Source organism: Triticum aestivum, chromosome 7A (genome assembly GCF_018294505.1).
Source record: "Triticum aestivum cultivar Chinese Spring chromosome 7A, IWGSC CS RefSeq v2.1, whole genome shotgun sequence".
In the NCBI taxonomy this organism is placed as follows: domain Eukaryota; kingdom Viridiplantae; phylum Streptophyta; class Magnoliopsida; order Poales; family Poaceae; genus Triticum; species Triticum aestivum.
Window position 1 is genome coordinate 181,984,747 of NC_057812.1, and position 26,782 is coordinate 182,011,528.

The following is a 26,782-nucleotide window of genomic DNA, read 5'->3' on the forward strand; positions in this document are numbered from 1 at the left end:
ACTAGATCCCGACGCCCCACAGGCTGGGGGTGGAGCTCACCCTCAGGTCTCACCTAGATCCGGTGAGGGCGTGATCTTGGAGATGGGATGAGGGGAAAGGAAGGCGAGGGAGGCGGGTGGGTCATCTGCAGAGCGAGGTCGCTCGCAGAGAAAAATTAGAGAAGAGGCGCGATTGGATCGGGATCACGATCGAAGGGTGTTGGCGAGATCGTGTGGCAGTTTTACAATCTGCCACATGGTTGCCACATACATATTTCGTTTTCTTAATCCTCACATGCAGCGATTTAATGCACCTTGATATATGAGCTCGTGATGAGGAGCAATAGAAATAAGACTTATAAAACAGAAACATGAAAATTTTAAGATAAGTCTTATAAATTGGAACGGAGGTAGTAGCAAATCACTTCTAAGCTTACACCCGACTAATGACCCGTTTGCTCAGGGCCTTTTCTGACATTGGCGTGTTGTCAACTGTACCTGATATCAATTGTCTGAGTCTGACTAGGAACCATTTGAACTGTTTGTTTCGACCAATGAAATTGGTTTCTGCATTACTCTAGCTTTCCTCTATTTTCGAAGTGTCGGCCGGTCCGGTCTGGTGCTTCGCCTGCAGTCACGACTAGGACACGAATAAGCCAGTCTTCCAATGGAAATCAATGACGAATGGCCTAAGTCCACCTAAAACCGTATGCGAAGAATTCGGCTATAGCGGGGCACGGTAGAGCGTGCCGTTTCATCTAGTGTTATAGATGTTTGCAAAGTGTAATGGTCAAATGACATCGAAGGAGCTATGTACAAAGAAAACATAATTACTTAAAATGTATGTGCACTGTTTGAGCAGAATCTGAAACTTTGTTATTTTTTGTATATGTGCAGTTGGGGGTCGATGACGATGGATGCTCTCCCCCTGACCCTATCACAACGTAACTGAGATGACTCCACCACTCGCAGCTCACAGTGACACAGCACCATGCTCACTCAGGTTGTAGTAACATTGCACCTGCTCTAATGCCATTTTGTGAGACTTGAGGACATTGGTGCTAGGATTTGAGAGGAGAGACATGAAGAACATTTGGGAGCATCCCTATGGTATGTTGCCTGCCTCCTCTCTCAGCTTGCATTTTAGTCCCCATAGAACTATATTTCCTCGCACCACACCAACAAGAGGGCAGAAGCAGCGAGCAACATGAACAGGCCAAGCATTGCCTCGTGTACGATGAGCGGTTAGTGTTCCCGTATTCCTCAATGCCTCCCAAACATAAGACATGAAATGTTCTCTACTGCCACACCATGGCTGCTCAACCTCACAAGTCACAACCATGAAAAAGACAATGTACATGAACTTGTAAAGATGATTGATTGGTATGGTATACATGAATATGCACCTCTTCAATGACAAAGTCGAGGTAAGGTTAATTTCTATCGGCGGGTTGAACCACCAGCTCTCTGTCATCTTTACATAAAAGCAATCTTTAAGCGAATCTGGTCCAATCCAAGTATCCAACAACCATGCAAATGATGCACCAATGTGAAAAAATGGCGTAGTGATTTACTAGCTACCATGTCACCAATTGGCATCAAATGCGGCGATCACTCAATAGTCCTTTCTCCCTTTGCCCAAGAATATCCTAGTACAATGGCAAGTCGGGCAGTATGAACCAACAATCAGTGACCTCTAAACTAAGCCACCAAAACTCTCTTCAAATTTTACATTATTTGCTGCGGCGGAATATATTTGCAAACAAACAAAAGGGTGGCCACTTGAATCGACCACAGGTTTTTATGGTGACATTAGCAGCTTAAGAATGCTACAAAAAGTGCCACAAAAAACTATGGGAGTATATAATCTGGTAAGTTGCCCGTCATCTGTGTTTTCTATACAGCTGCTGACGGTGACCCATAAAAGAATGAAGCGCAGAGAGATGTTGCTCATCTGCGTGTATATCTTCTCCCTTTTTTATGAGGGATTATGGAGAAATCCAGCAAGAAATACAACTCAGAAGACATGAGCACTTGCTCGCATGTTTTATATGCTTATTAGTTGACCAGCTGTCCTTTCACGCATGGAGGCCCATCATCATCAAAAAGCATTGCCGGGAATTATCGGCAGCAGCTAGGCACACATAACCACTTCAATAAATACTGGCTGCTCATTCTTACCACTGAACCACTCTGAATTTGTGCACGAGCTTGACATTGACCTTTGTTACTCGGAGCCTGTGCAAGTTTCCACATTGCATCTGTGACAGCTGATCACCTAATGCCATTCAATGGGTTCTGCATTTTTGTTAGTTTTTCCCTTTGGTCGACCAAACTTTTTGACATTTTTACCCGTCAGATACTTCAGTGCACGCTCAAGTGTAACCTTCTTTGGGTCGTGAGTCTGCCATCAGTCATTTTCATTGTTAGACTTGCAATGAGAAAGTACAAATTGAGAACTGTATAAATGTAACTGCATATGATTTTTATTATGAAAAATTGTAACCAGTTGACAGCAATGCCACCAACATGGGAATCCTATTTCATATTGTTTCTGGCATAAATGATAAAAACCCTATAATAATACAACAACACATACCTTTGGCACTGGAGCAAGGCTTCTCCTGTGCCGGACGCTAAACCCAGCTTTAGAATGTGTCATAAGTACAGGATGCTCATCATCAGGATGTTTCCCCTGTTAACAACGATATTGTCATGATTCAACTGAGCAACGCGTACAGAATACTAAAATTACAGAACACATACCAGAACTTTTGGATACTGCAATAGCTCAATTGCATCTTCGATGGTGATAGAGTTAATATCTTTGACCTGAAAAGTAGTTCAAAAGATATTTGCAGTAAGTTCATGGAAGGACAATTTTCAAAGTACCGTAATAATTACCTCGGAAATAGGAGCTCTTTTCTGGGATGCTCCTTTCCTATCCTCTCCAACCTGGATGTAGTAACCATAAGGACCTTGTTTTAAGAAGACCTGCAGAACAAGCAAAAATGTTATACACTTGGTTCCCGAGAAATAAATAAAGCCAGATACCATACAGACTGAAAAAACCTTTTCATCTGTATCAGGCTTGACACCAAGTAACCGAGGTTCAAAAGACTTCGGAGTTTCCTCGGAGGTTTCATTTTCGTCATCTTCATCTGATAATGTGCGGGCGATGTACCTATCATAGTTAGTTTAGTCATTAGGCATGTACAATGGTGGCATATGGATACAGATGCCCCATGACAAAAAGTAGCTTGAGGCATCTATATTGATTTTTTCTACCCAACGGAAGCTACTACTAATGGGCCTCATCAAAGAATAGAAAGTAGACTACCACTATACATGCATCCCTACTCTCCACTTCAACTTTTTCAGATTTATGCACCGGACCACACTTTTTCTCCCCAAGCACCCGACTCCTGCCGAGGATCCCGCTACACCATCCGAACCTTCTTTTTCTGATATCCGATCCTACATGGCCTGCGGAGCATCACCCTAGGGCTATGCATTGGCCATGCCCTTATCCTCATAGAAAAGATATGACGAAACTCTATCATCCTCATACAAAAGATATGACGAAACTCTATTATCCTCATACCAAAGATATGACGAAACTCTATTATCCTCATACAAAAGATATGACGAAACTCTATTATAATCAAGAAACTGCAGTGGGAATTACAACTTGTAACAGGAGAAAACAAGAATTGCAGCAGGTACTGAACTCCAACTTCAAGGCATTTAATTCATTAGTAGGGATAAAAAGATCATACTTGCATTTCGGATGTCGATCACAGCCTATAAAATAGCCTTCGCCGTACCTACTAACTTTGAATCTCAGGGTTCCTTCAGAACAACTGCAGATATTCAGCAAACATGTTAAGTACTCGTATTAAGGAAGAAACATGGTTAATACATTGCGTAATAGGGTAACATCCTATTTCCCGTGCCAAATGAACCTGTACAAATTGTGCAAACATTTATGTTTGGGAAATGGCCAGCATTAAAATTTTAACTTCCTAAACAGCATAAAATACATTCAAGGTATGATGATGGTATGCATTACCTAGGGCAAATCCTACTATCGGTGTCAAGGTCAGGAAAGAGGATAGGAAGGAATTTCTCTTCAAGCATTCTCTCTACCTGCAACGAGGTCGGTAATTCAAATCCAGATTCAAATTTCAATACTTATAAGTAACTGTAAGATAATATGGTAACATATTATTTGCTAAACACTGGCAATGACCTCTATCAAAAGGATTAGACATGCTAAAATGGGTAGGATGATGTCAGGTGGGATTCAGCAACCTACTGGGGGTTCAGTGATCCCAGCTAGGACCAGTATGCCATTTACCTGGGGTGGTCAGTGAGCTGACTACATCTTACTTTGTACATCTATAAGCCTGTTACCATAATATTATAACGAGCACTGGAAAAATGGCAATTACATAACAACAACAACAACAACAACAACAACAACAACAACAACAAAGCCTTTAGTCCCAAACAAGTTGGGGTAGGCTAGAGGTGAAACCCATAAGATCTCGCAACCAACTCATGGCTCTGGCACATGGATAGCAAGCTTCCACGCACCCCTGTCCATAGCTAGCTCTTTGGTGATACTCCAACCCTTCAGGTCTCTCTTAACGGACTCCTCCCATGTCAAATTCGGTCTACCCCGCCCTCTCTTGACATTCTCCGCACGCTTTAGCCGTCCACTATGCACCGGAGCTTCTAGAGGCCTGCGCTGAATATGCCCAAACCATCTCAGACGATGTTGGACAAGCTTCTCTTCAATTGGTGCTACCCCAACTCTATCTCGTATATCATCATTCCGGACTCGATCCTTCCTCGTGTAGCCACACATCCATCTCAACATACGCATCTCCGCCACACCTAACTGTTGAACATGTCGCCTTTTAGTCGGCCAACACTCAGCGCCATACAACATTGCGGGTCGAACCGCCGTCCTGTAGAACTTGCCTTTTAGCTTTTGTGGCACTCTCTTGTCACAAAGAATTCCAGAAGCTTGGCGCCACTTCATCCATCCGGCTTTGATTCGATGGTTCACATCTTCATCAATACCCCCATCCTCCTGCAGCATTGACCCCAAATACCGAAAGGTGTCCTTCTGAGGTACCACCTGGCCATCAAGGCTAACCTCCTCCTCACACCTAGTAGTACTGAAACCGCACATCATGTACTCGGTTTTAGTTCTACTAAGCCTAAACCCTTTCGATTCCAAGGTTTGTCTCCATAACTCTAACTTCCTATTTACCCCCTTCCGACTATCGTCAACTAGCACCACATCATCTGCAAAGAGCATACACCATGGGATATCTCCTTGTATATCCCTTGTGACCTCATCTATCACCAATGCAAAAAGATAAGGGCTCAAAGCTGACCCCTGATGCAGTCCTATCTTAATCGGGAAGTCATCAGTGTCGACATCACTTGTTCGAACACTTGTCACAACATTATCGTACATGTCCATGATGAGGGTAATGTACTTTGTTGGGACTTTGTGTTTCTCCAAGGCCCACCACATGACATTCCGCGGTATCTTATCATAGGCCTTCTCCAAGTCAATGAACACCATATGCAAGTCCTTCTTTTGCTCCCTATATCTCTCCATAAGTTGTCGTACCAAGAAAATGGCTTCCATGGTCGACCTCCCAGGCATGAAACCAAACTGATTTTTGGTCACGCTTGTCATTCTTCTTAAGCGGTGTTCAATGACTCTCTCCCATAGCTTCATTGTATGCCTCATCAGCTTAATTCCATGGTAATTAGTACAACTCTGAACATCCCCCTTGTTCTTGAAGATTGGTACTAATATACTCCGTCTCCATTCTTCTGGCATCTTGTTTGCCCGAAAAATGAGGTTGAAAAGCTTGGTTAGCCATACTATCGCTATGTCCCCGAGACCTTTCCACACCTCAATGGGGATACAATCAGGGCCCATCGCCTTGCCTCCTTTCATCCTTTTTAAAGCCTCCTTGACCTCAGACTCCTGGATTCGCCGCACAAAACGCATGCTGGTCTCATCAAAGGAGTCGTCCAGTTCAATGGTAGAACTCTCATTCTCCCCATTGAACAGCTTGTCGAAGTACTCCCGCCATCTATGCTTAATCTCCTCGTCCTTCACCAAGAGTTGGCCTGCTCCGTCCTTGATGCATTTGACTTGGCCAATATCCCTCGTCTTCCTCTCTCGGATCTTGGCCATCTTATAGATGTCCCTTTCACCTTCCTTCGGCAATTACATAAATACAAATGAAATTTTGTTTGGACAAAAATACTTTGACTGTGATTTACTTGGGTGATAGAAACGAAAGTGCTGTTCTGATCCCGAGCATCGTTTTTTTTTGCCACATTTTCCACAAATGTCATCTGGTGATGAAACTTTGTAAGCAATCAAAACATTTGTCAATGTTTGGTACAAAAAAAATCTTTTTTTTATTTTACAGCTCGGGATTAGAACAGCCACGTCCATGATAGAAAGCATTTCATCCGGTAATGAAAACTATCCATCCGAAACAAGATGCACCCATAGGCATAGAGAATGATCTTGGCCCAAAACTTATCATTTATACCACCTCCTTTCCTGTTTATAGGGCTCAATTCAAAAATCTCACCAACCAAGGTAGATGGTGAGTGGTGAAACAATTTTTGTAGTTTGCAAAACCACTCAATTAATGCGCTTGTTTTCTTCAAAAAATTGTGTTTACCAATGCATTAATTGCAATGCATGCATGCATGCATAAAGTACATGCATTGGTCAATTTTCTCTTAATACTTGCATGCAATGATTTATTGCACCTTGAAATCTGAACATGTGATGGGGAACAACCAAATTGAGACTTATAAAATGGGAAAACTAAAAATTTGAGATAAGCCCTATAAACCAAAAAGGAGGGAGTATATCCCTGGAAGAAACGCAAAATTTGCTACATTCAGGAAATGTAACGAGAGGAGAGAGTACCAGCACTTCAATTTAAGAAATGGGTCTGAAACACAGATTTCAGTTGCTATGTCAAACAAAAGCTGGTTTGGCTACGAGATAGAAAAACATCGAGCAATAGCACCATGCAAGTAGTTATGATAGGTGAAAAAACTTCTGGTGCTTGGGTACAGATTTTCCCAGAAACCACAAATAAAATTACCTTTCTAACATCCCATTGACTAGCATCTGCGCAGTATTTGCTGAATCGTTCCCAGTAATCTGTCAGGAGGCCCTTCCATTCAGTTGACCCAGCAGAGACATTGTCTAGCTGTTAATGTGCAGAAAAAGAAAAAGTAATAGGATTATTACAACAACTGAATTCCCATATGCTTAGTTACTTACTGTTAACAACAGAAAGAAAAAACTTCATATTCCCACATCTCCTATTCAGCAAAAATCATCCACGTACTCATCTTTAAGGAAAAGGGCAATCCAGTTAAGAATCATAGCCTTAAGGTAGAATTCCATGTTGACTCTGTACCCTCGGTTCCATTATGAATTTATGATTATAATCCTCTTTAAGGAAAAAGGCTATCCGGTTAGGCTCCATTTGGGAAACCATAAAACTTGCAAACCTGTAAATCACATGCCCCAGTATTTTACTGAACACCAACAAAAACTAGTGTATACATTTGTATTCCTTTGCCCTTGTAAATGTTGTTTTGATACAAGGTATTTAGTTCGCTTGTAAATGGGAATCCCGAGTAAAACACGGAACTAAGTGAGCTCAGACATGAATACAGCAACAGGGAGACAAATAGAAGTTTCAGTATTCAACAAACAATAGGTGTGTGCTCTGAACACACCAAAATTCAACCTAAACAACTCTGAATGTACACACGTACAAGAACTTTAGTATCTGCATCCAAGAATATTCAAGACACAGAGCAACAAATTTGGCAACCTAAAATCCTAGTATCAAAAGCGATCAAGATGCTCGACTGAGTAGCACATGTGACAATTATAACACCCCGCAGATCTTACTGGGGGAGGTCAAGCATTGAGGAGCTGGGGAGGGAGTTGTCCGTGAGAGGCGTGGATAGAGAAAACATGGTCAGATCAAGCAACGTAGAGAAGGCTCTGTGCTGTCAGTGAAGGAGACTCGGACGGCGACAGTGGAAGGATGGAGGAGCAGCTCAGTGCCGCCGGTGAGGGTGGGGAGAGGGGTGGCGCTCGAGCATTGAGGAGACTACGTGGCCATCAACAGCCGAAGAAACAACGAAAGAGGGGAGCTTGTGGCGGACGGCGTCTACCTCAATACCTCATCGCCTGTGGTGATCAGCAGCTGCATCTCACTCTGCCCCCCATATTTGTCATATTTATATCCAGACGTACCTCTACCTACCAAATTATTACTTTCCTGATGTCTACGGACCAGGGCTCGACTAAAACAGGGGATCCAAACAAATTTTGAAAGGCCCGAGCTAATTTATCACAGGCCTGTAATTTAAGCATTTATTAGGATCAAAATTGGGCTTCCAGACGGGGCTTTATAAATCATAGCCCTAGGGTAGAATTCCATCATGACTCTGTAGCCTTGCCATAACAAGTTTTCTTATAATGGATTCAGAATCACAATTCCAAAATTATTCTGCAGCCATATTGCTGGCTGAACCTGAGGCAACAGCAGACCAAAACCACTCAATTTTGCATATTTTGAACCAGTTACACGTTTCTAAATAATATTGTTGGTAGTATTATTTAAAGCAACAAAAGAACTATGAGCATGGTGTAACCTTTCTTTAAAAGTATGTGGATCTCACTTTCTACTGAAATCAACCTGCAGATTTCCTAGAATTTCATATTTGCCTAAACCGCTAGATAAGCTGGTTTCTGAAACCATGGTAAAGAACAAGCACATACAAAACGTGCAGATAAGCTATAGGTTGAAAAGTGTTTAGTACCTCCGTCTCCATGTTAGCAGTAAAGCTGTAATCAGCAATCTCAGAGAAAAGATGTGAAAGAAATGCTGAGACCTGGAAAACATATGGTTGAGCATATTTAAAATTAAAAGACACAAGAAAGCTGAAATATCAGACACAAGAAAACTGAAATAGTGCAACCTCAGCTAGGTGAACTGAAAGAATAACCTAAAACACAGTCTAAAACAATATGCAACAAAATTAAACAGCAGAAAAATGAAATAACAGGTGAAGTGTACTTGAGCATTTGCAGAACCATGAAATGTATAACGTTGTAAGGAACAAATGGTTTGCAGAGCAATATGTGTAGGTTTTAGTGAGTTAATCCATCTTTGTCATCTTAGAGACACAAGAAAGAGTAATAAAGATACAATGACAAGATGAGTAGAAGACGCGTTGGTAAAATGCATAATGCACTGGAAGTGGAGATAATATGATACAAAAACAATGCACTTAACTGTCAGACATTATATCTATGCAAATCAACATAATGGTTTCAGATGGCAATCAGAACAGGATCTTTGTAGAAGGATGAAGATGGCATCAGGAACAAGAACATACCATTCGACCACGAAACTCAGGGTGCAGAACTCGACTTTTTATTGTTACGTATTTCCGGTCCTGGATGGCACAAGTATGGCAAAAACTCTTATCCATTCGCACAAGTAGTTGATAATGATAATGAATTAAGAAAGTACCGCCGATTGTAATGAATGAAACTACAAATTGGCATATGGTGAATCCATAGGCCTTCGCAACTGCTGGTCTTGGCCATGTGTTATTGTTATCAAAACATGATACTTGTATATCTAGCCTGGATAAAACTGAAAACTAATCATTTGTGCATACTGGTAACCGCCGAGGGGACCTGTTAGTCTGTGCCAGAACTCAAAAGAGTAGGCCAGTTCTAGAAAATCGAACCCATGTTGCAGACCACTAAAAAAGTCACTTTCGCAGCAACCTAAAAGTCAACTGTGACATGCATTGCTAAGTTACCGCATGGCATGTGTGAGTTTTATGGCATGAGGATATATGCAGCAGTTGAGGGGCAACTACATGAGCCAACTAACCCAAACATGTCATTCAGAGCCTTGACTCGGAAATCATCAGATATACTAGAAAGAGCTAAACAGACATTGAAGAAAGGGAATGGGATGTATTTTGGGCATAACAATAAGCAGCACGTTGCGCTACCTGCAACACCCTCATTATAGAGGCGTACGTAGACGGCCTTCCAATTCCAAGTTCCTCCATCTTTTTAATCTGGAGATTACAAGGCACACGGTGAAAATCTTAGGTTACAGAACAAACCAATACTAAGGAAACCTTCTTATTTCAGGCAAGTACAATTATAAGAGGAACAACACGTGAAAAATCCAAACCGTAGGTTATTACTGACCAATGCACCCTCAGAATAACGGGATGGAGGTTTAGTAAAGTGCTGCCCAAGATTCACGTTAACGGGAGACGCCAAATCTTTCATCTGAGAAAAAGGATATATGCTATGACTTAGTTCAATGATGGCCAGCAATATGTGGTCAAATGTGTAATCAGTAGCTGCTAACCTTTAATTTGGACAAGGCCTCAAAATTATCCTGATGTGCAGCTTCTCCTTCAGGGCTTTCACTGGACCCACTTGCTTCAATGTCCTATAAGCAACACATTCTCATTAATGGGTTCACTAAGCTCATAAAACTGAACACCGGGCACACGGACATTTTATAAAACACAACCTTTAAGGAACACATTCACATTCCCATTCTATCCATGCAAAAGCTTAACCATCAACTCCTTAAAGGAAAACTAGATGCTGATAAATTGGCAGAAATTCGCGCATTTAAGCAAAAGTAGGAAATAAGACATCCTGTGGAGAAAAATAGATAAAACTCTGCGGGGGATTACATGATTACGGAAACGGCACAACACAAAACACTATAAAGAAAATTCAAATAAGCTACTCGGTAGATTTACTGGTGAAAACAGGGCATATTTTATTCACATACATAATATAAGAATAGGAATGCAAAAAAGATCAAAAATTGCATCAGTGGAAGATAAACATTCAAGCAAGTTCAGTAAAAAATCAATAACAGACTAGCAAGTTAATGATCATACTTAGCAATGTACAGTAGTTGTGTGTATACTTCACAGATTCACACCATAAATGAGTCAAAACTTCCCCACAAAAAATGTGTCAGGACATGTTAAATTTGTAGATGATGCCAAACTAACCAGGAAGAACCTGCTGAAAATGGTCGGTTTTCATAACAGGCCAAAGGCCATTTTTTCAAAAACAAGACAGTTGGGAGCTGAGACCATTAAGCACACCCTCCTGATATGCATCTTATGAAGAATATGTGTATTAGTATTATCATTGTTGCATACAATGATCCTTAGGTTTTACAAAAAAATAAAATGGTCCGTTTACGCCAGCGAAAATTTCCCAGAAAACCGGAAACATCCAACTGGGAGATTTATAGCCAGTCTCTGGAAATCAAACACTGATGCCACATAAGAGTTTATAGAAAAGGAGGAACATAGGTACTATAATTCATGTACTCCACAAGTATTGCCAAAAGTAAGATTTCTATGAATGGGAAACATACAGAGGAAAAATCAGAAAGAACTATGGGATGGACTAGTCATATATCAATTTTTATTTTGGCCCCTGTATCCTAAATTATATCCACATCTAACTGAGAATACATTTGTCATCTATGTTTATATCTGTTGAACCGGTATGGGCCCTAGCCCATCAAGATCTGTCTCTTGGGCCCAAGCCCATGAGAGGTGCTGACCTAGAAGAGGAGCCCCTCTTCCCCCTGCCCCTGAGTGAGCCGCCAGACACGAGAGGAACGACTCGTGAGTCACCAGACACCACCTGCCCTCCTCTCTGTAGGTACTCCCCCTCTCATCTCAACATGGTATCAGAGGCCAGCGACGGCGGGGCCTAAGGAGACGGCGGCGACGTCCGGCGAGGTGGCGGCGGATCTGGCGCGCGCGCGGGAGGCTGCGGAGAGCTGCACGCACGAGAGACGCGGGGAGCGGCCCGGCAGAGCTGCGCGGGCGGCTGCTGCTGCTGCTTCTTGGACCGGAGGCAGAGCCCCTGCTCGGGCTCTTCCTCGTCCTCGGGCGGCTGCAGAGGAAGAGGAGCTGCTCGGGGTGGTTACTGGCGTGCGTGTGCTGAGCGGCAGCAGGCAGAGGAGCAGAGGAGGAGCACTAGTGGAGAGAAGGAGTGCGTGCGTCCTGCGTGCGCTGTGGTGCTGCTGAGCGGAGAGTAGAAAGGGGAGTGATCGAGAGGAGAGGAGCTGCTGCTGGGCGCTGTGGTCCTGGAGGCTGCGTGTTTGCTGCTGCTGACTCTGTTGCTGCTACTGCTGGTGCTACTGAGGGGGAGAAGGAAGAGGAGGTGCTGTAGCTTATTCCTGCGAGGAGCTGCTGCTGGTTGGAAAGAGAAGAAGAGGTGTTGCTGAGTTTTGCTGTTGCTGCTTATCCCGCCAAACAATGGCTGAACCAACTGGTCTTGCCGAGGCTTTGGAGAAGCTCGCTAAGATCCTCGCGGAGTCCAACTCTGGGGCCATCGTTCCTCGACAGGAAGTGGCTCAAAAGCTTGAAATGTCGCCCCTGGACATGAAGCTAGAGGGGGCAACAAATTATTTGAGCTGGTCCAGAAGGGCTTTGTGGGCTATGGAGCAGAAGGAGCTTGATGGATATTTGTTGGGCACCGTTGTAGAACCAAGGGACAAGAGTAGTGCAGAGGGCAAGAGGTGGAAGGTCATCCACTCTGTACTTATGGTGTGGTTGTTGAACTCCGTGGTGCCCTCCATTGGACGCTCTGTGGAGGGGCTATCCTCACCTGCTGAGATATGGAAGATTCTGTCCACTCAATACTCTGGCAAGGGCAATGTCATGCTCATTGCTCAGATTGAGGACAAGATTAGGTTGCTGCGTCAAGATGATGGCATGTCAGTGATGACATATGGGGCAGAACTGCAGGCTCTATGGGCTGACCAGGATAACTGTGATCCCTTGGAACTCTATGGTGCGGCTTCAATCGAGTCAGGGCATAAGTGGATGGCACGCAGGCATGTGCTGAAATTTTTGGCTGGCCTCAAAGGTTGCTTTGATGGCAGGAAGGCTTCCCTGTTGCACCAACCTAGTCTGCCTACCATTCCTGAGGCTATTGCAGCGATGACTCAAGAGGAGGTGCGCCTATCCCTTGAGCATGCAGACATGAAGGTTGTGCCAGCTTCGACATTTGCAGTCACTGAGCGCATGGAGTGGGGAGATCCCACCAAATGTCATATCTGTGGGGAGGTAGGTCACTAGAAGAGAGAATGTCCAACTCGTGGCAGAGGCATGGGATATAACAGAGGGGGAGCAGGCAGAGGTAGAAGTGCTAGAGGCAGAGGTGGATACTCAGAGACCTCATGGAGCCAGGCTTCTAGAGGTAGAGGTGGCTACTCAGGACACTCAGGGGGTCAGAGGGCTCACATGGCCGTTGCAGGAGACACTGGGACGTCCAAAGGCAAAGATGTAGATGATGTTGTCTATGGAGACTTTGCTCACTGGGCCTCCACTGATGAAGGTAATCCGGAAAGAGCATCTCTTGCTACTAATGAGAGTGCTCCAGAGTGGGTTCTTGACTCTGGAGCATCTAAGCATGTTGCTAGTAACTCATGTGTGTTCGAATCTTACACTAAGCATCCTCCCTCTCACACGGGCACTATACAAACGGCTGATGGCACAAAACAACCAGTCATAGGGGTTGGTACAGTAAAGTGTACTCCGACCATTTCCCTATCGTCAGTTTTACATGTGCCAGCCTTTCCTGTCAATTTGGTCTCTTTCAGTGCACTCATTGATCAAATGGACTGTCGTGTGATCCTTGACAAGTTCGGTTGCTTGATTCAGGTGCGACAGACGAGCCAGACGGTTGGGACTGGCACCAGGCGTAGGGGGCTCTGGTACATGGACCAGGAGGTGCAGCCGGACTTGGTGTGTGCTGCGACCATGGAGGATAAGGAGAAGCAGGCGATGATCCATCATTGTAGGATGGGGCATGTATCTTTTGATAAGATGAGTAGAATATTTCCGGATGTTATGTGTGGAATAGGCAAAGGCAAGCTGACATGTGATGCTTGTGAATATGCAAAACACACACGGGCCTCATATGTGAGTAAGGGGCTCAGGAGCATATCTCCTTTTATGCTTATTCATTCGGATGTATGGACTAGCCCAGTGGTGTCAATGAATGGGAAGAAGTATTTTGCTACCTTTATTGACTGCTATTCTCGCATGACTTGGATTTACTTGATGCGTCACAAGGATGAGGTGTTTAGCTGTTTTCAGAACTTCCATGCTCTTGTAAAGAACCAGTTTCAGGTACAGGTCAAGGTGCTCAGGACGGACAATGGAACGGAGTATGTGAACAACATTTTTGGGGCTTTCATGGCTGACCATGGGATTCTTCATCAAACTTCATGTCCGGACACCCCCCCTCAGAATGGAGTGGCCGAACGGAAAGAATCGTCATGTTCTTGAGGTTGCTCGGTCGTTGATGTTTACCATGAATGTGCCTAAGTTCTTGTGGGATGATGCAGTTATGACAGCCACATACTTGATCAACCGAACACCTTCCAGGATACTTGGCATGAAATCTCCGTCTGAGTTGATCATTGGAGATAATAAGTTTGTTGTTCCCTCAAAGTTGTTTGGCAGTACCTGCTTTGTTCGTGATCACCGACCATCTGTTGGCAAGCTTGATCCTCGGGCAGTGAAGTGTGTCTTTCTGGGATACTCGTCTAGTCAGCAGGGGTATAAATGTTGGTGTCCCTCTGAAAAACGCAGGTTTGTAAGTATGGACGTTACATTCAGGGAGTCTGAGCCATTCTATGGTGAGCCGACTGATCTCAGTCTGTTGTTTGCAGAGCTTGACCACCTACACCCTGTGCATGATGGTCAAGAGGGGGAGAAGGATGTGTCTCATACTCACGGTGATCCTGTGGACATTAACACTGATAATGATGTGCAGGCTCAGGTTCAACCAATAGTGGGTACAATTCCGGTTAGTACCATCACTGATGATGATGTGCGGGCTCATGTCGAGCCAACTGTCGATACACTTAAGATTGGTGCTCTCCAGGTTCCTGTTCGGGATCGATGGCAGACGAATACCCTGGTGTACTCTCGGCGGCAACCACAAGTGCAGGGGGAGCAGCAAGGCAGGGAGGCAAGAGTGCAGGGGGAGCAGCAAGGCAGGGAGGCAAGAGTGCAGGGGGAGCAGCAAGGCAGTGAGGCAAGAGTGCAGGGGGAGCAGCAAGGCAGTGAGGCAAGCTCATCTGACACAGTGGAGCTGCCCATTGCGTTGCGAAAACCTACACGTGAAGCGGCAAGGAAGGGTGAGGTAGCAAGGAAGGCTCTGCCAAAGGATGATGCTTGTGATGACCTTGATATTGGCAATTTTGTGTCTTACAAGGCTTTGTCACCTTCATATAAGGCGTTTGTTGCCTCTCTGCAAACTGTGTCTATCCCTAGGGATTGGAAGGCTGCAAAGCAAGATCCGAAGTGGCGTGAATCGATGATAGAGGAGTTAGAAGCATTGAAAAAAAACAAGACATGGGTGCTAACCACATTGCCGGCAGGAAAGAAAGCAGTGAGTTGTAAGTGGATTTTTACTGTGAAGCAGAATCCTGAGGGCAAGGTGGAACGGTATAAGGCTAGATTGGTTGCCAGAGGATATAGTCAAACTTATGGAATTGACTATGACATTTGCTCCAGTTGCAAAGATGAACACGGTACGGGTATTGGTCTCGTGTGCTGCAAACTTTGGGTGGAAATTGCACCAGTTAGATGTCAAGAATGCCTTCTTACATGGTGACTTGAAAGAAGAGGTATACATGGAGATACCGCCAGGTTTTGGCACAGAACAGACTACGGGGAAGGTATGCAGGCTGAAGAAATCCTTGTATGGTCTGAAGCAATCGCCGAGGGCATGGTTTGATAGGTTCAGACGAGCTGTTTGGAATATGGGGTATGGCCAATGTAATGGTGACCACACGGTGTTTTATAGACACACTAATAAGAAGATCACCATTGTTGCAGTATGTTGATGATATCATCATCACTGGAGATGATGAGGAGGAAATAAAGAGAGTGAAGGGGTGTCTGAGCAAGGAGTTTGAGGTAAAAGACTTAGGAAATCTAAAGTACTTCCTTGGCATAGAAGTGGCCCGGACAGAGAAGGGAATATCTTTGTGCCAACGAAAATACACCTTGGATCTTTTGAGTGACATGGGCATGATGGGATGTCGTGCAGCCCCTACTCCAATTGAACAAAATCATCAAGTAACAGCACAATCAGGTGAGCTAGTGAATAAGGAAGATTATCAGAAGCTGGTTGGGAGGTTATTGTACTTGTGTCATACCAGGCCTGACATTACGTATGCCGTGGGGGTGGTGAGCAGATACATGCATGAACCAAGGAGAGGGCATCTTGATATTGTTCACAGAATCCTGAGATACTTGAAAGGGACTCCGGGTAAAGGGTTGTGGTTTGCGAAGAGTGGACATCTTGAGGTGGATGGCTATAGTGACTCTGATTGGGCTAGCTGTCAAGATGATAGACGATCAACTTCAGGTTACTGTGTGTTTGTGGGAGGAAATTTGGTGTCATGGAGAAGCAAGAAACAGAATGTTGTGTCTAGATCAACAGCAGAAGCTGAATATAGAGCATTATCTCAAGGGTTGTGTGATATGCTCTGGGTGAAGCACCTACTATGCGAGTTGAAACTCTTGAGGAAGGGACCCTTAAGGGTGTGGTGTGATAATCAGTCAGCTATAGCCATTGCTAATAACCCAGTTCAACATGATAGGACGAAGCATGTGGAAATTGATCGCTTCTTCATTAAAGAGAAACTTGATGCTGGGATCATCAGCCTTACTCATGTCAGCTCTGGGCAGCAGTTTGCAGATTGCTTGACAAAGGGACTGGGAACAAAGGACTGTAACTTGGCGTGTGACAAGATGGGGATGATAGATATCTACCACCCATCTTGAGGGGGAGTGTTGAACCGGTATGGGCCCTAGCCCATCAAGATCTGTCTCTTGGGCCCAAGCCCATGAGAGGTGCTGACCTAGAAGAGGAGCCCCTCTTCCCCCTGCCCCTGAGTGAGCCGCCAGACACGAGAGGAACGACTCGTGAGTCACCAGACACCACCTGCCCTCCTCTCTGTAGGTACTCCCCCTCTCATCTCAACAATATCCAAAAGAATAAAGCAGTGGATCGGAAAGATTGTATTTGAGCCATCACCCCTAATGCACACATAAATATATATGTGGTGTAATGAAGTAGGGTTTGTCGAGGAAAGAGAGGGACACTCGTCGTATTTGGGACAAGGCTAAAGGTAGAAACTCCCTAATTCTTGCTTAATTCAACTCAATGGATTGCCCCCTGTTTCGAACAGGGTGGGAGGCCCTGACAACTCCAAGTAACAGAGAGAAAGGAATCTGTTCATATCTTAAACAATTCGCTCAAGGCCTATGAAATTAACTGAAAGGAACTTAATCACGGCTACATCTAGCAGCAGGCGCTGAGCACCTCCTTTGATGTTGGTGTGGACCAGCTCACGTCGTAACACATACAAACCAAATTAAGGTTACGGAGATGATAAAGACCAACCCAATTATGCAATCATCCTCATCCCTTGAAACATGAAATGTTGTCGTGAGTGAGATGAATACAGCATATTTTCTACTGAATCTACTCATAGGCTGGCCAAAGTAGCATAAAGGAAAGTGGAGAAGGCTACATTAGAAGACAATCAACATATTTTCTTACCTGGGCAAACATAAGTAACGGAAGATCAAGAAGCCTAGATGGATTAAAATTATAACTTACCTCATAGACGGCTTGGTACCCCTTGAAGTCAAGCCTTGATGCAGATGAATGAAAAATCATGTCGCCTTCAGGATTACTAATGTCAACTTGAATCTACAATGTAATTATTAATGCGCACACAGAATAAGAAACTAAGCATGGAAATAATGAAAATCTAAAACAAAAATGTAAGAATTTAGCATGTCTTTAAGTTGCATATCAAAGAAAATGGATGTCATTTTCATTAACTGACACAGCATCAAAATGTATATATTTAGCACAACAATCAGAAATCTGTTTGAAGAGCCACAATAAATTGGATGAAATCCCCCCCCCCCCTTAAGTTATAACAAATTTTAATAGGTAGATGCCTCATCATGATGTTCTTGTACTCAAATACTCAATCATATCATATACAACTAATCTCAAAAGATGACCACACATTTATTCTTGCACTTTGCATAGATTCCTTTAGAATGCAGACATCCCTTTTTAAAGCGCTGGGCCGGACTTGCCCCTGACTCTCAAAAGGAGCTGGAGGTTTTGCCTCAACTCATTCCTCACTGTTTCACCACACTTGTCCATTTTATTGAGAAATACAAATTCAGAATGTTAAAATAGCTGCATTCTCTCCGGTTTTTACCGTTATTTAAAGAGGGGGGGGGGGGGGGGGGGGGGGGGGGGAGGTTCACGGGTAAAGCATTTCACTTCATATGGCCATCGGACAGCTATCTATACTGACTTGGTTCTGTACATAAGATGACTTGGTGAAAGTCGTGAAACAGATGGCTTAGCTGGTAATGAAAAAACAGACTGACACAACAAAGAAATATCGATACATTTAGGCACAATGCTCTGTCATAAACACAGCCGCCTCATTTATCGACAGAAAGGAGCTGAACATAGGTTAGCTTGATTAGACGTCAACTTACAAATCCCTCTTAATTCTATACCTGTCATGATTTCCATAGACGGATGAGAGGAGTTTTCTAAACCTACGGTCAACTGAACCAACGATATAACATAGAAATATGAGCAGCAAGCTACCAATGCACTGCAAACTTGTTGAATTCATATTTCTTTCAAATTGGAAGCATATGTTATTCGTGGTTTTTAATGAGGAAAGAGTAGGGGGCTGATCGCCAAATTATTTGCAATCTCGAATCTCAAAAACATGTGTACAGTGAGATTCTTTGGTCTAGCTGAGCCAAGGTTCAGAAAAACATTACTGGAGACAATATGGCTTTGTAAAAATGCACATAGTGGCCAGTCATCCCAAAGAATGGAGTAATAAACAACAGATAAAAATGAAGACAGTAACCAACCAGCTCAGTCCTTGAAGCTTCCATTTGGCAAGCCATTGTTCTTCTCCATATTAGAGTGTACAGTTTCAAAGAATCCTCATCAAGTATTCCAATCAAAGATGCTGAAAGAGACACCATGATAGTCATAGAACTAAAAATCGAAAACAATAAACCAAAACTATAATGCTCAAATATATATACGCAAGTAAGAACAAGAGATGCTACAGAAGATTTGGCAAAACAAAGAAACATTAGCAACTTTTAATTCTGAAAATGGAAAACGCACGCTTCAGGTACTCTTTCAGCCCTACAGCGCATGCAGACTTCAAGCATAACCATCATTCATTATGAATGGGTCAATTATAAAGCATGTTCACAACAGATGGCAAAACCCTGCTGATTACAAATCAAGAGGTGATATAGAGAAGGTTATGGTAGATGTGGAACAGCGAGTACATGAGAACTTACATGAACTAGTAAACAACACCAAGCATGCCATTCAAACACACAACATATATCACCTCTTGATTCGTAATGAACTACTCCCTTCGTTCCAAAATAAGAACTAAAACGACAACACTTATTTTGGAACGGAGGGAGTAGTAAACAACACCCACCATAGGGAAGAGAGAAGGGTGGGTTGAAGGAGCTAAGGTTTGGGCTGTCGGTGTCATCAATACGGAGTGGAGAGAGGGTGCAAGTGTCTAGCCAGATGGTCCCTAAAATCCTACGATTGTCTTGCCATTGATTGTCTATTTTCGATAGTCTCTTTTGGATGTATTTCTGACCCAACAGCGGCTCTCCGTCACCCAACGCCATTGTACTTCAAGTCCCCTTGTCCCAATTCTCTCCATCGGAACAAATGAGAAATGTAACAGGCAGAGAAAGGACAATAAGTAAAGGAAACACCTTTAGTTGATACTCAATAAAAACTTTAGCAACCAAAGACTGCAATGGGCTTGAACTGTCAAATAGAGTATATAGATGAAATCTGCAACTCACGAACCACTAGCGCATACCAAGTATGTTTATCGGAACCACCACCACCACCACCACCACCACCCCACCCCACCCCACCCCACCCCCCGCAAACCACCAACAAAAAACACACTAAAAATGATTTACGGTAGTGCAGCATCGATAATTAAGTAAACACAGAACTACAGGAGGGTTTATTACATGGCAACCTCCTTATGCTGGTGGGCCTTATGGCTTCATGGGCCTCCTGAGCATTTTTCACCTTATTCAAGTACTTCCTAATATCCTCTGGTGCATACTGCTCTCCATACCTAGAACAAATACTTGTTAGCAAGAATGGAAACCCCAGGTGACATACTGATAAACAGGAAGGTAATATGTTGAACTCCCAAGATACTGATCTCTCAAACTACTGCCTCCGTTCACTATAATAAGATGTTTTAACTTTTTTCTAAATCAGATGTATGTAGACATGTTTTAGTGTGTTTGCTCACTCATTTCAGTTTGTATGTGATCCATATTGAAATATCCAAAACATAGTGAACGGAGGGAATAGCTTCTAAAGAACAAGATTAGACAAGAAAAGAAATAAACTCATAAAAATGATACCAGAAAGCTCTCCAGCCATTCCATCAAATATGCAAAACAGTTGGAAGGTTATAAATATTTAGTAATATAGTATCAAATATTATGTCTCACAATATCAATCCCATATATCCTGACAACAAGAAATGTTGAAATTGGTCACTCAAGCACAAATCAGATTATTGGGCACAACGTAATTGATCAACTAAACATGAAACAAGATAGATTAGCAACCCAGAACAAACTTAAGTAAACAAGCTTCACAAAATATTCCAATAGAGTATTACCTTTCTTTCACTAACGAACGAATATCTTCTGCGGCTCCATCAGAAATCTTCAATGGGAAGGACAGAATAAACAAATAAGGTAACAGTTTCGGGCCATTAAAACAAGTACAGCATAACAATCAACTATCATTGATAACTGACAAGAAATTCTCAAATCGAAGGATAGAAAGTAGTATCTTTCATGCACACATCACAACTAAGATTTTGTAGCCAAATCGAGTATTTGAGTTAATAATGTTCATATATAAACCATTATGTGTTTCATGTAATTGAAGTTGGCGTAAAAGTTAACTCACTTGGGCGGGAGTGGATGCACAATCTCACCACCTAAGTTCAAATCATCACTGCTTGAAAAACTCATGCATATATTTCTTCATTAAAATGCACATGAGTTCCTCCTACTTGTTCGTTTGTGATATTATTACTACTGTAGCTACCCAGGGTACTAGAAATATACATGAACGGAACTAAATAATGAGAAAAGCAAGTCAAGAAATAATAGAGCAGACAGTTTATTTGGAATAGCAGTAAGGACCTATAGAACTCCATTTTCCTGATCAGATGTTTGAGCTGATAACTAAGTTTTTTCATCTACTAAGCAAAAGCATCCGTATTTTGGCCGTAGCATCAAGCTGGCATTTCTACTTGAAAAACTTATCGGCTTCCTATCCAAGGATGAGTATTGTCACTGTGTCAGCATCAGATTCAAGCAAGAAACAAGATCACCCCACTCTATAATCTCCCTCCTTTATCCAAGTGTCACTCCCCTTAAAGACAGAGCCATGTGGAATCTTTATCTACAGTCACTTGTATATAGAGTGACCAATCTGATGGTTTTTTGTGTGAATGCGCCAATTTTAACCAACAACCACAGATCACAGAAAAGAGACCGAGAGATTGTTTTACCCTACCAACATGATACATTTATAAACAGAAAGACTACTTTGGCAACCAACTTGAGACATTTACAAACAAATACTCCCTCCTTCCATCTATATAGGGACTAATGCGTTTTTTAAGACCGCCTTTGACTATTGACAAGATTAATAGTACATGACATGCACAATGTGAAAATTATACCATTGAAAGCTACTATCACATACGAATTTAACGGTGTGCTTTGTGTAAGTTGCATGTCATACATTATTGCTCTAATATTTGGTCAAAGTTAGCCTCGAAAAACGCATTAGGCCCTATATAGATGGAAGGAGGGAGTACTACTTTGGCAATCAACTAAAGTAGGATGGTACTTACATGAAACCCATCTGTTCTGAGGTACGTTATTAACCCTGTTGTTTGTTCTGACGAAAGACTGATCCCTTCATAAAGCTTCTGGGCTACCTGCATTCAGACAGTGAACCACATGAGTCAAAAGATCACTACATGTAAATGACAGTATTATAATAGTAAAGCTATGCATCTAAGTTCTTATTAAGTAGAAACAACCTTCATGGTACGCCCTGCACCAAAGTGTAGTTTGTTTGCTGCATCCTGCTGAAGGCTGGATGTTATATATGGCATTGGAGGATTCTTGCAGATTTTGCTTCTCTTAACACCTCTTACTTCGAATTGGCAAGAATAAATCCTCTTTTCTATTGCTCGTGCTTCTTCTTGAGAGCTTATAGAAAGCTGATCCAACTTTTTTGAATTGAGAAGCTTTATCCGGGATGTAAGACATAGGCCTTTTGAACAATCCGAACACTGGGTTTCGAATTCAGTATCAACAGTCCAATATTCCAGCGGGGTAAACCGTTCTATTTCAGTCTCCCGATCACATACAAGAGCCAAAGCTGCAGATTGGACTCGTCCAGCTGACTGACAACCAGGCAACTTCCTCCATAAAAGTGGTGATATGCCAAACCCAATCAAATAATCAAGGGAACGACGTGCAAGGTAAGCATTAACTAAGTCCATATCAATATATCTTGGAGACATTAAAGCGTTTTTAATAGCATCCTCCGTAATTTCATGGAAGACAACTCTTGCAACAGTAACATGGGAACCCAACACATCCTGCTGCTGTTCAAGCATTTCCTTTATGTGCCAAGCAATTGCTTCACCTTCACGGTCAGGGTCAGAAGCGAGAATCAAATTTTCTGCTCTGGAGATAAGAAATAAGCAATAATAACAGAAGACAATCAGCAACAGCTTCATAAAGCAGGGGAACTCAACATGGAAACTTGCACAAGACAAGTTTAGCAAATTTATGTAATATATACAGTTAGCCCTAGTTTTAAGTAAGAATTAACTCAGACACATGTATGACACTTACTATAAGCTGAAGGCAGATCTAGAGAAAAAAAGGTTTAACTAATTAGCTTATACTTAGATGTGGCAATGAAGAATATACGCATAAATACTTGAACACAAAACTATCTGCAGGAACTGTTTAACAGTAAAAAATCTGCATATGAGACGAATCAACCATCACCAACGCCATATTGTTGTTATAGTTTCTATCCATGTGTCCTCGAAAGGCTCAAGTTTAGACAGAGCATAATAAATCTAGGAGATTTAAGACATGATACTGTTTATCACTCTGTGCACACTTCACGGACAATCTAATTTATGCTCAAAGGTGAATGGCTCATGCATCCCAAAAGATATTAGTACTCACAACATTACATTACATCCAAGAAAGGTTATGAACTACATGTTGTAAAACAGAAACCAAGACGACTATCATGTGTTCACTCAGTTAAGCCTTGCAGAAAGTGACAAGGATATGGACATATGGTATTGCATGGAATACAAGTTTTTAGAGACAAACATATGACCCATAGAACGTAGAAGTAATTAATTATGTTAATGTGTCATACTTTCCGAGCAACTAATGCATAGCAAACATATATGTCAAGAACGAAATTTGAACGAAGTTAGCGACAACCAGCCTATAGAACATACCCTTTCAATGCAACTTTAATGCTTTTAAGGTGCGTCCAGGCAGCAGTAGGCACCTCCCATACCATGCTGAAGTCGTCATCAGGGCGGACAGATTTTGACCTTCCAGCTAGATCTCTCACATGACCATAGCTAGGTAATACTTCATACATGTCCCCAAGGTATTTCTGAATAACTTTTGCTTTTGTAGCTGATTCAACAACAACTACTGATTTAGCTACTGGGGGGTAAAGAGGTACAAGTGGCCTCCTCTCGCTACCAGAACTATCAACAGTGGTCTTCATGCAATTCTTGGCTTCAGCGGCTGCAATAGCAGCTGACTCCTTTGCTTTCACAGGTTTCTTCGATCTGGTTACTGTTTTTTTCTCTTTGGAACTACCAACCCCTTTCTTTGGTTTAGATGCGTCAACCTTCTTTTCTTCTTGCATCACACTAGCTTTCTCAGTTGTCTTCGCAGCTGTTTTACTAGTTTTAGCAGAAGTGCTCTTCTTCTTGGTAGAAACTTTCTTTTCTTTCACATCTGCACTAACTTCTTTTTTGCTGCCTCTAGAATTCTTCTTCTTCGCAATGTCCTTTTTAGTATCTGTACCACTCTCGCTGCACTTGCTAGTGGATGTGGAAGCCTCATCAGCGATGGTGCTACACGCAGCTAGTGTGCTTTTACGTCTCTCAGATCTATGGACGTAACTATGGGCAGCACTCCCATCTTCCCTATTTATATTTGGATGGCTAAATGAGCTCTTATTTCTAATGAGAAGCCTTAACTTTTTACCATATGCAGTCGAGAAGAGCCGTGAATTAACACTACTGGTAGCCTTTAAAGCAACTCCACGGATAGCTGCTGTCCTGGAACTTACAGAACTGTGGTACCCCGAGAGCCCAGTAGTCAAAAAGGCACTGCTTCTGAGCTGTAGGGCGAGCTGAGAGCTGTTTCTTAGAGACATTTTCCTCGTTGCACTATTCCGTACTGTGACTCCACACATTTGACAATGACGGAAAGGCGAATAAGGCATGAAGGAGCATGAGTATCTCTGGGAAGTCCCAAAGTGAAGCTGCAAAGGTAACACATACACAATACTTAGAGAGCATGCATAAAAATCCGTGTTTGATCATGCTTATTGGACAGAATCATGCCAAAAAAAACTGTCAAAGAAAAGCATGGTGCAAGGGGAAAAGCATTGTCGTTCTATCAGTGTCATATTAATCTTAGTCGTGTCAACAAAAACGAATGACGCTACAGAAGAAGCAGTGGTCTAACTAGAGCAGTATAAAACTAAAGCGTTGTGTGTTTCGATACAGTGATCCAACACAGGGTGTGTGGGTAAAGCATGTCTTTTTCTCGCAACATGAATGCCGGCGTACTAACATGACATTACACGGTCAAATGAACTACGGACAATGAACAACCACCACTGGCATTGTGCCGCTAAGGAGCCAACAATGCAAATTGCTCCAATTATTTACTTTTTCTAGACGAAGGCATGCAGCAAAACTGGTCACACAGGCAAAACGTCGAACACCCATCGCTCACCCGCCAACGCCCCGTCAGACGGAGAAGCGTGCTGGTAGTAACGAGCAGGAGGGGAATGGAAATGAGTTAATTACCATGGCCGGCGCCGGCGGCAGCGGCTTGGTGGCGAGGGTGAGGGCGCGGTGCGCGTAGCCGTGCGGGAGGAGGCGGCGGAGCTGGAGCGCCATTGAGAGGGGCGGGGGCGGCGCTCAGGCGAGGAGGAGCATGGGCGGCTGGCTGGCTGAGGGGGTCTAGCTAGGGTTTTAGGTGGGAGTGGATAGGAGGGTGAGGGGGGGGGGGGGGGGGGGAGGCGGCGGCGGCTTCCAGTCCCAATGGCCGCGGAAGCCTCTTCTCTTCAATCAGGAGCGCTTCTCCCTCGGGCCCTCCCACAGCGCGAGCCACGCCACCATTTCTTTCTCTTCGGCTCTGGCGCCTCGTGGCTGTCCTGGTCCTCTCTTGGTCTTGGGCCCGCGGGCAGCCGCCAGCGGGTTAATGCCTGTGTGTGTGTGTGGTGGTACGGGCGATAGAGAACGTGCGTGCTCTCCAAGGCCCAATATTTCCGCAGCTTCCGGACGGAGCACCTAACTAATGAACGCTCCTTCGTGAACCTTTGAAGGATCAGCTCATACACATCGTTTACTAAAGAAAACGGGTCTTACGCACTGTTTGAAGATAGACTAGAGAGACCAGAAAAGTTTTTTCATGACCGAGCGTCCCAACGCTAGAGAGACATATGCCGATTAAAAGTAATCAATCAAGTGTTCTTTATTAGCGATCTTTCGATTATATACAAAGATGAAGGGGGGGGGGGGGGGGGGGGGGGCTCCTGGATTAGCTTGCCTGGCGGTGTGTGTGCGTTATGTGTTGTCTTCATACTAAAAACATCAACGTCCTTTGGAGTTGAGACTACCCTCCATTTGTGTGCTAGATTGGCCACTGGTTTGATCTACGAGAAATATTTTACTATTGTTTTACATGAAACGATTGTGTGATTATTGTATACATTATGTACAATGTAAATCGATGTTCATGAGTCAGGTCTCTTAGACTGATGGGTACATGTACTTCGGTTTATTTGGTTAACCAAATAAACCAAACCGATATATTTTGGCTAATAAGGTTTGGTGGCTAGTTTGTGTGGTTATTTTGGTTGTCTTTCTCCAAAATCAAAATTATTAAAAACCGAATAAACTGAACCGTATAAACCATATTAACCGAACGCCCAGCCCTAATTCTCGGTATATATCTAATACATTTTTCTAATAGTTGTCAAATACAAGATTAATATTTATTGAATACTCCCTCCGTCCACGAATAAGTGTACATCTAGCTTTTGTTTCAAGTCAAAGATTTAAAATTTTGACCAACTTTATAGAAAAGAATAGTAGCATATATGACATCAAATTGATATATTATGAAAGTACATTTCAAA

General features: G+C 43.0%; 1 protein-coding gene across 1 annotated transcript; it reads right to left on the minus strand.

Annotated features, from left to right (window-relative positions):
- Window positions 1-1,654: 1,654 nt before the first annotated feature.
- LOC123150139 (DNA topoisomerase 1) lies at window positions 1,655-25,685 on the minus strand. The gene is made up of 21 exons (XM_044569939.1): window positions 25,446-25,685; window positions 23,844-24,892; window positions 22,386-23,040; window positions 22,194-22,280; window positions 20,940-20,986; window positions 20,269-20,378; window positions 19,111-19,211; window positions 17,807-17,899; window positions 10,476-10,559; window positions 10,310-10,393; window positions 10,105-10,173; window positions 9,472-9,531; window positions 8,893-8,964; window positions 7,149-7,256; window positions 4,052-4,128; window positions 3,759-3,842; window positions 3,052-3,163; window positions 2,884-2,973; window positions 2,746-2,811; window positions 2,579-2,674; window positions 1,655-2,383 (listed from the first exon to the last, which is right to left on the minus strand). The coding sequence occupies exons 1-21, from the start codon at window positions 25,536-25,538 to the stop codon at window positions 2,258-2,260; spliced, it is 3,363 nt and encodes a 1,120-aa protein (XP_044425874.1). The 5' UTR covers window positions 25,539-25,685; the 3' UTR covers window positions 1,655-2,257.
- Window positions 25,686-26,782: the final 1,097 nt, after the last annotated feature.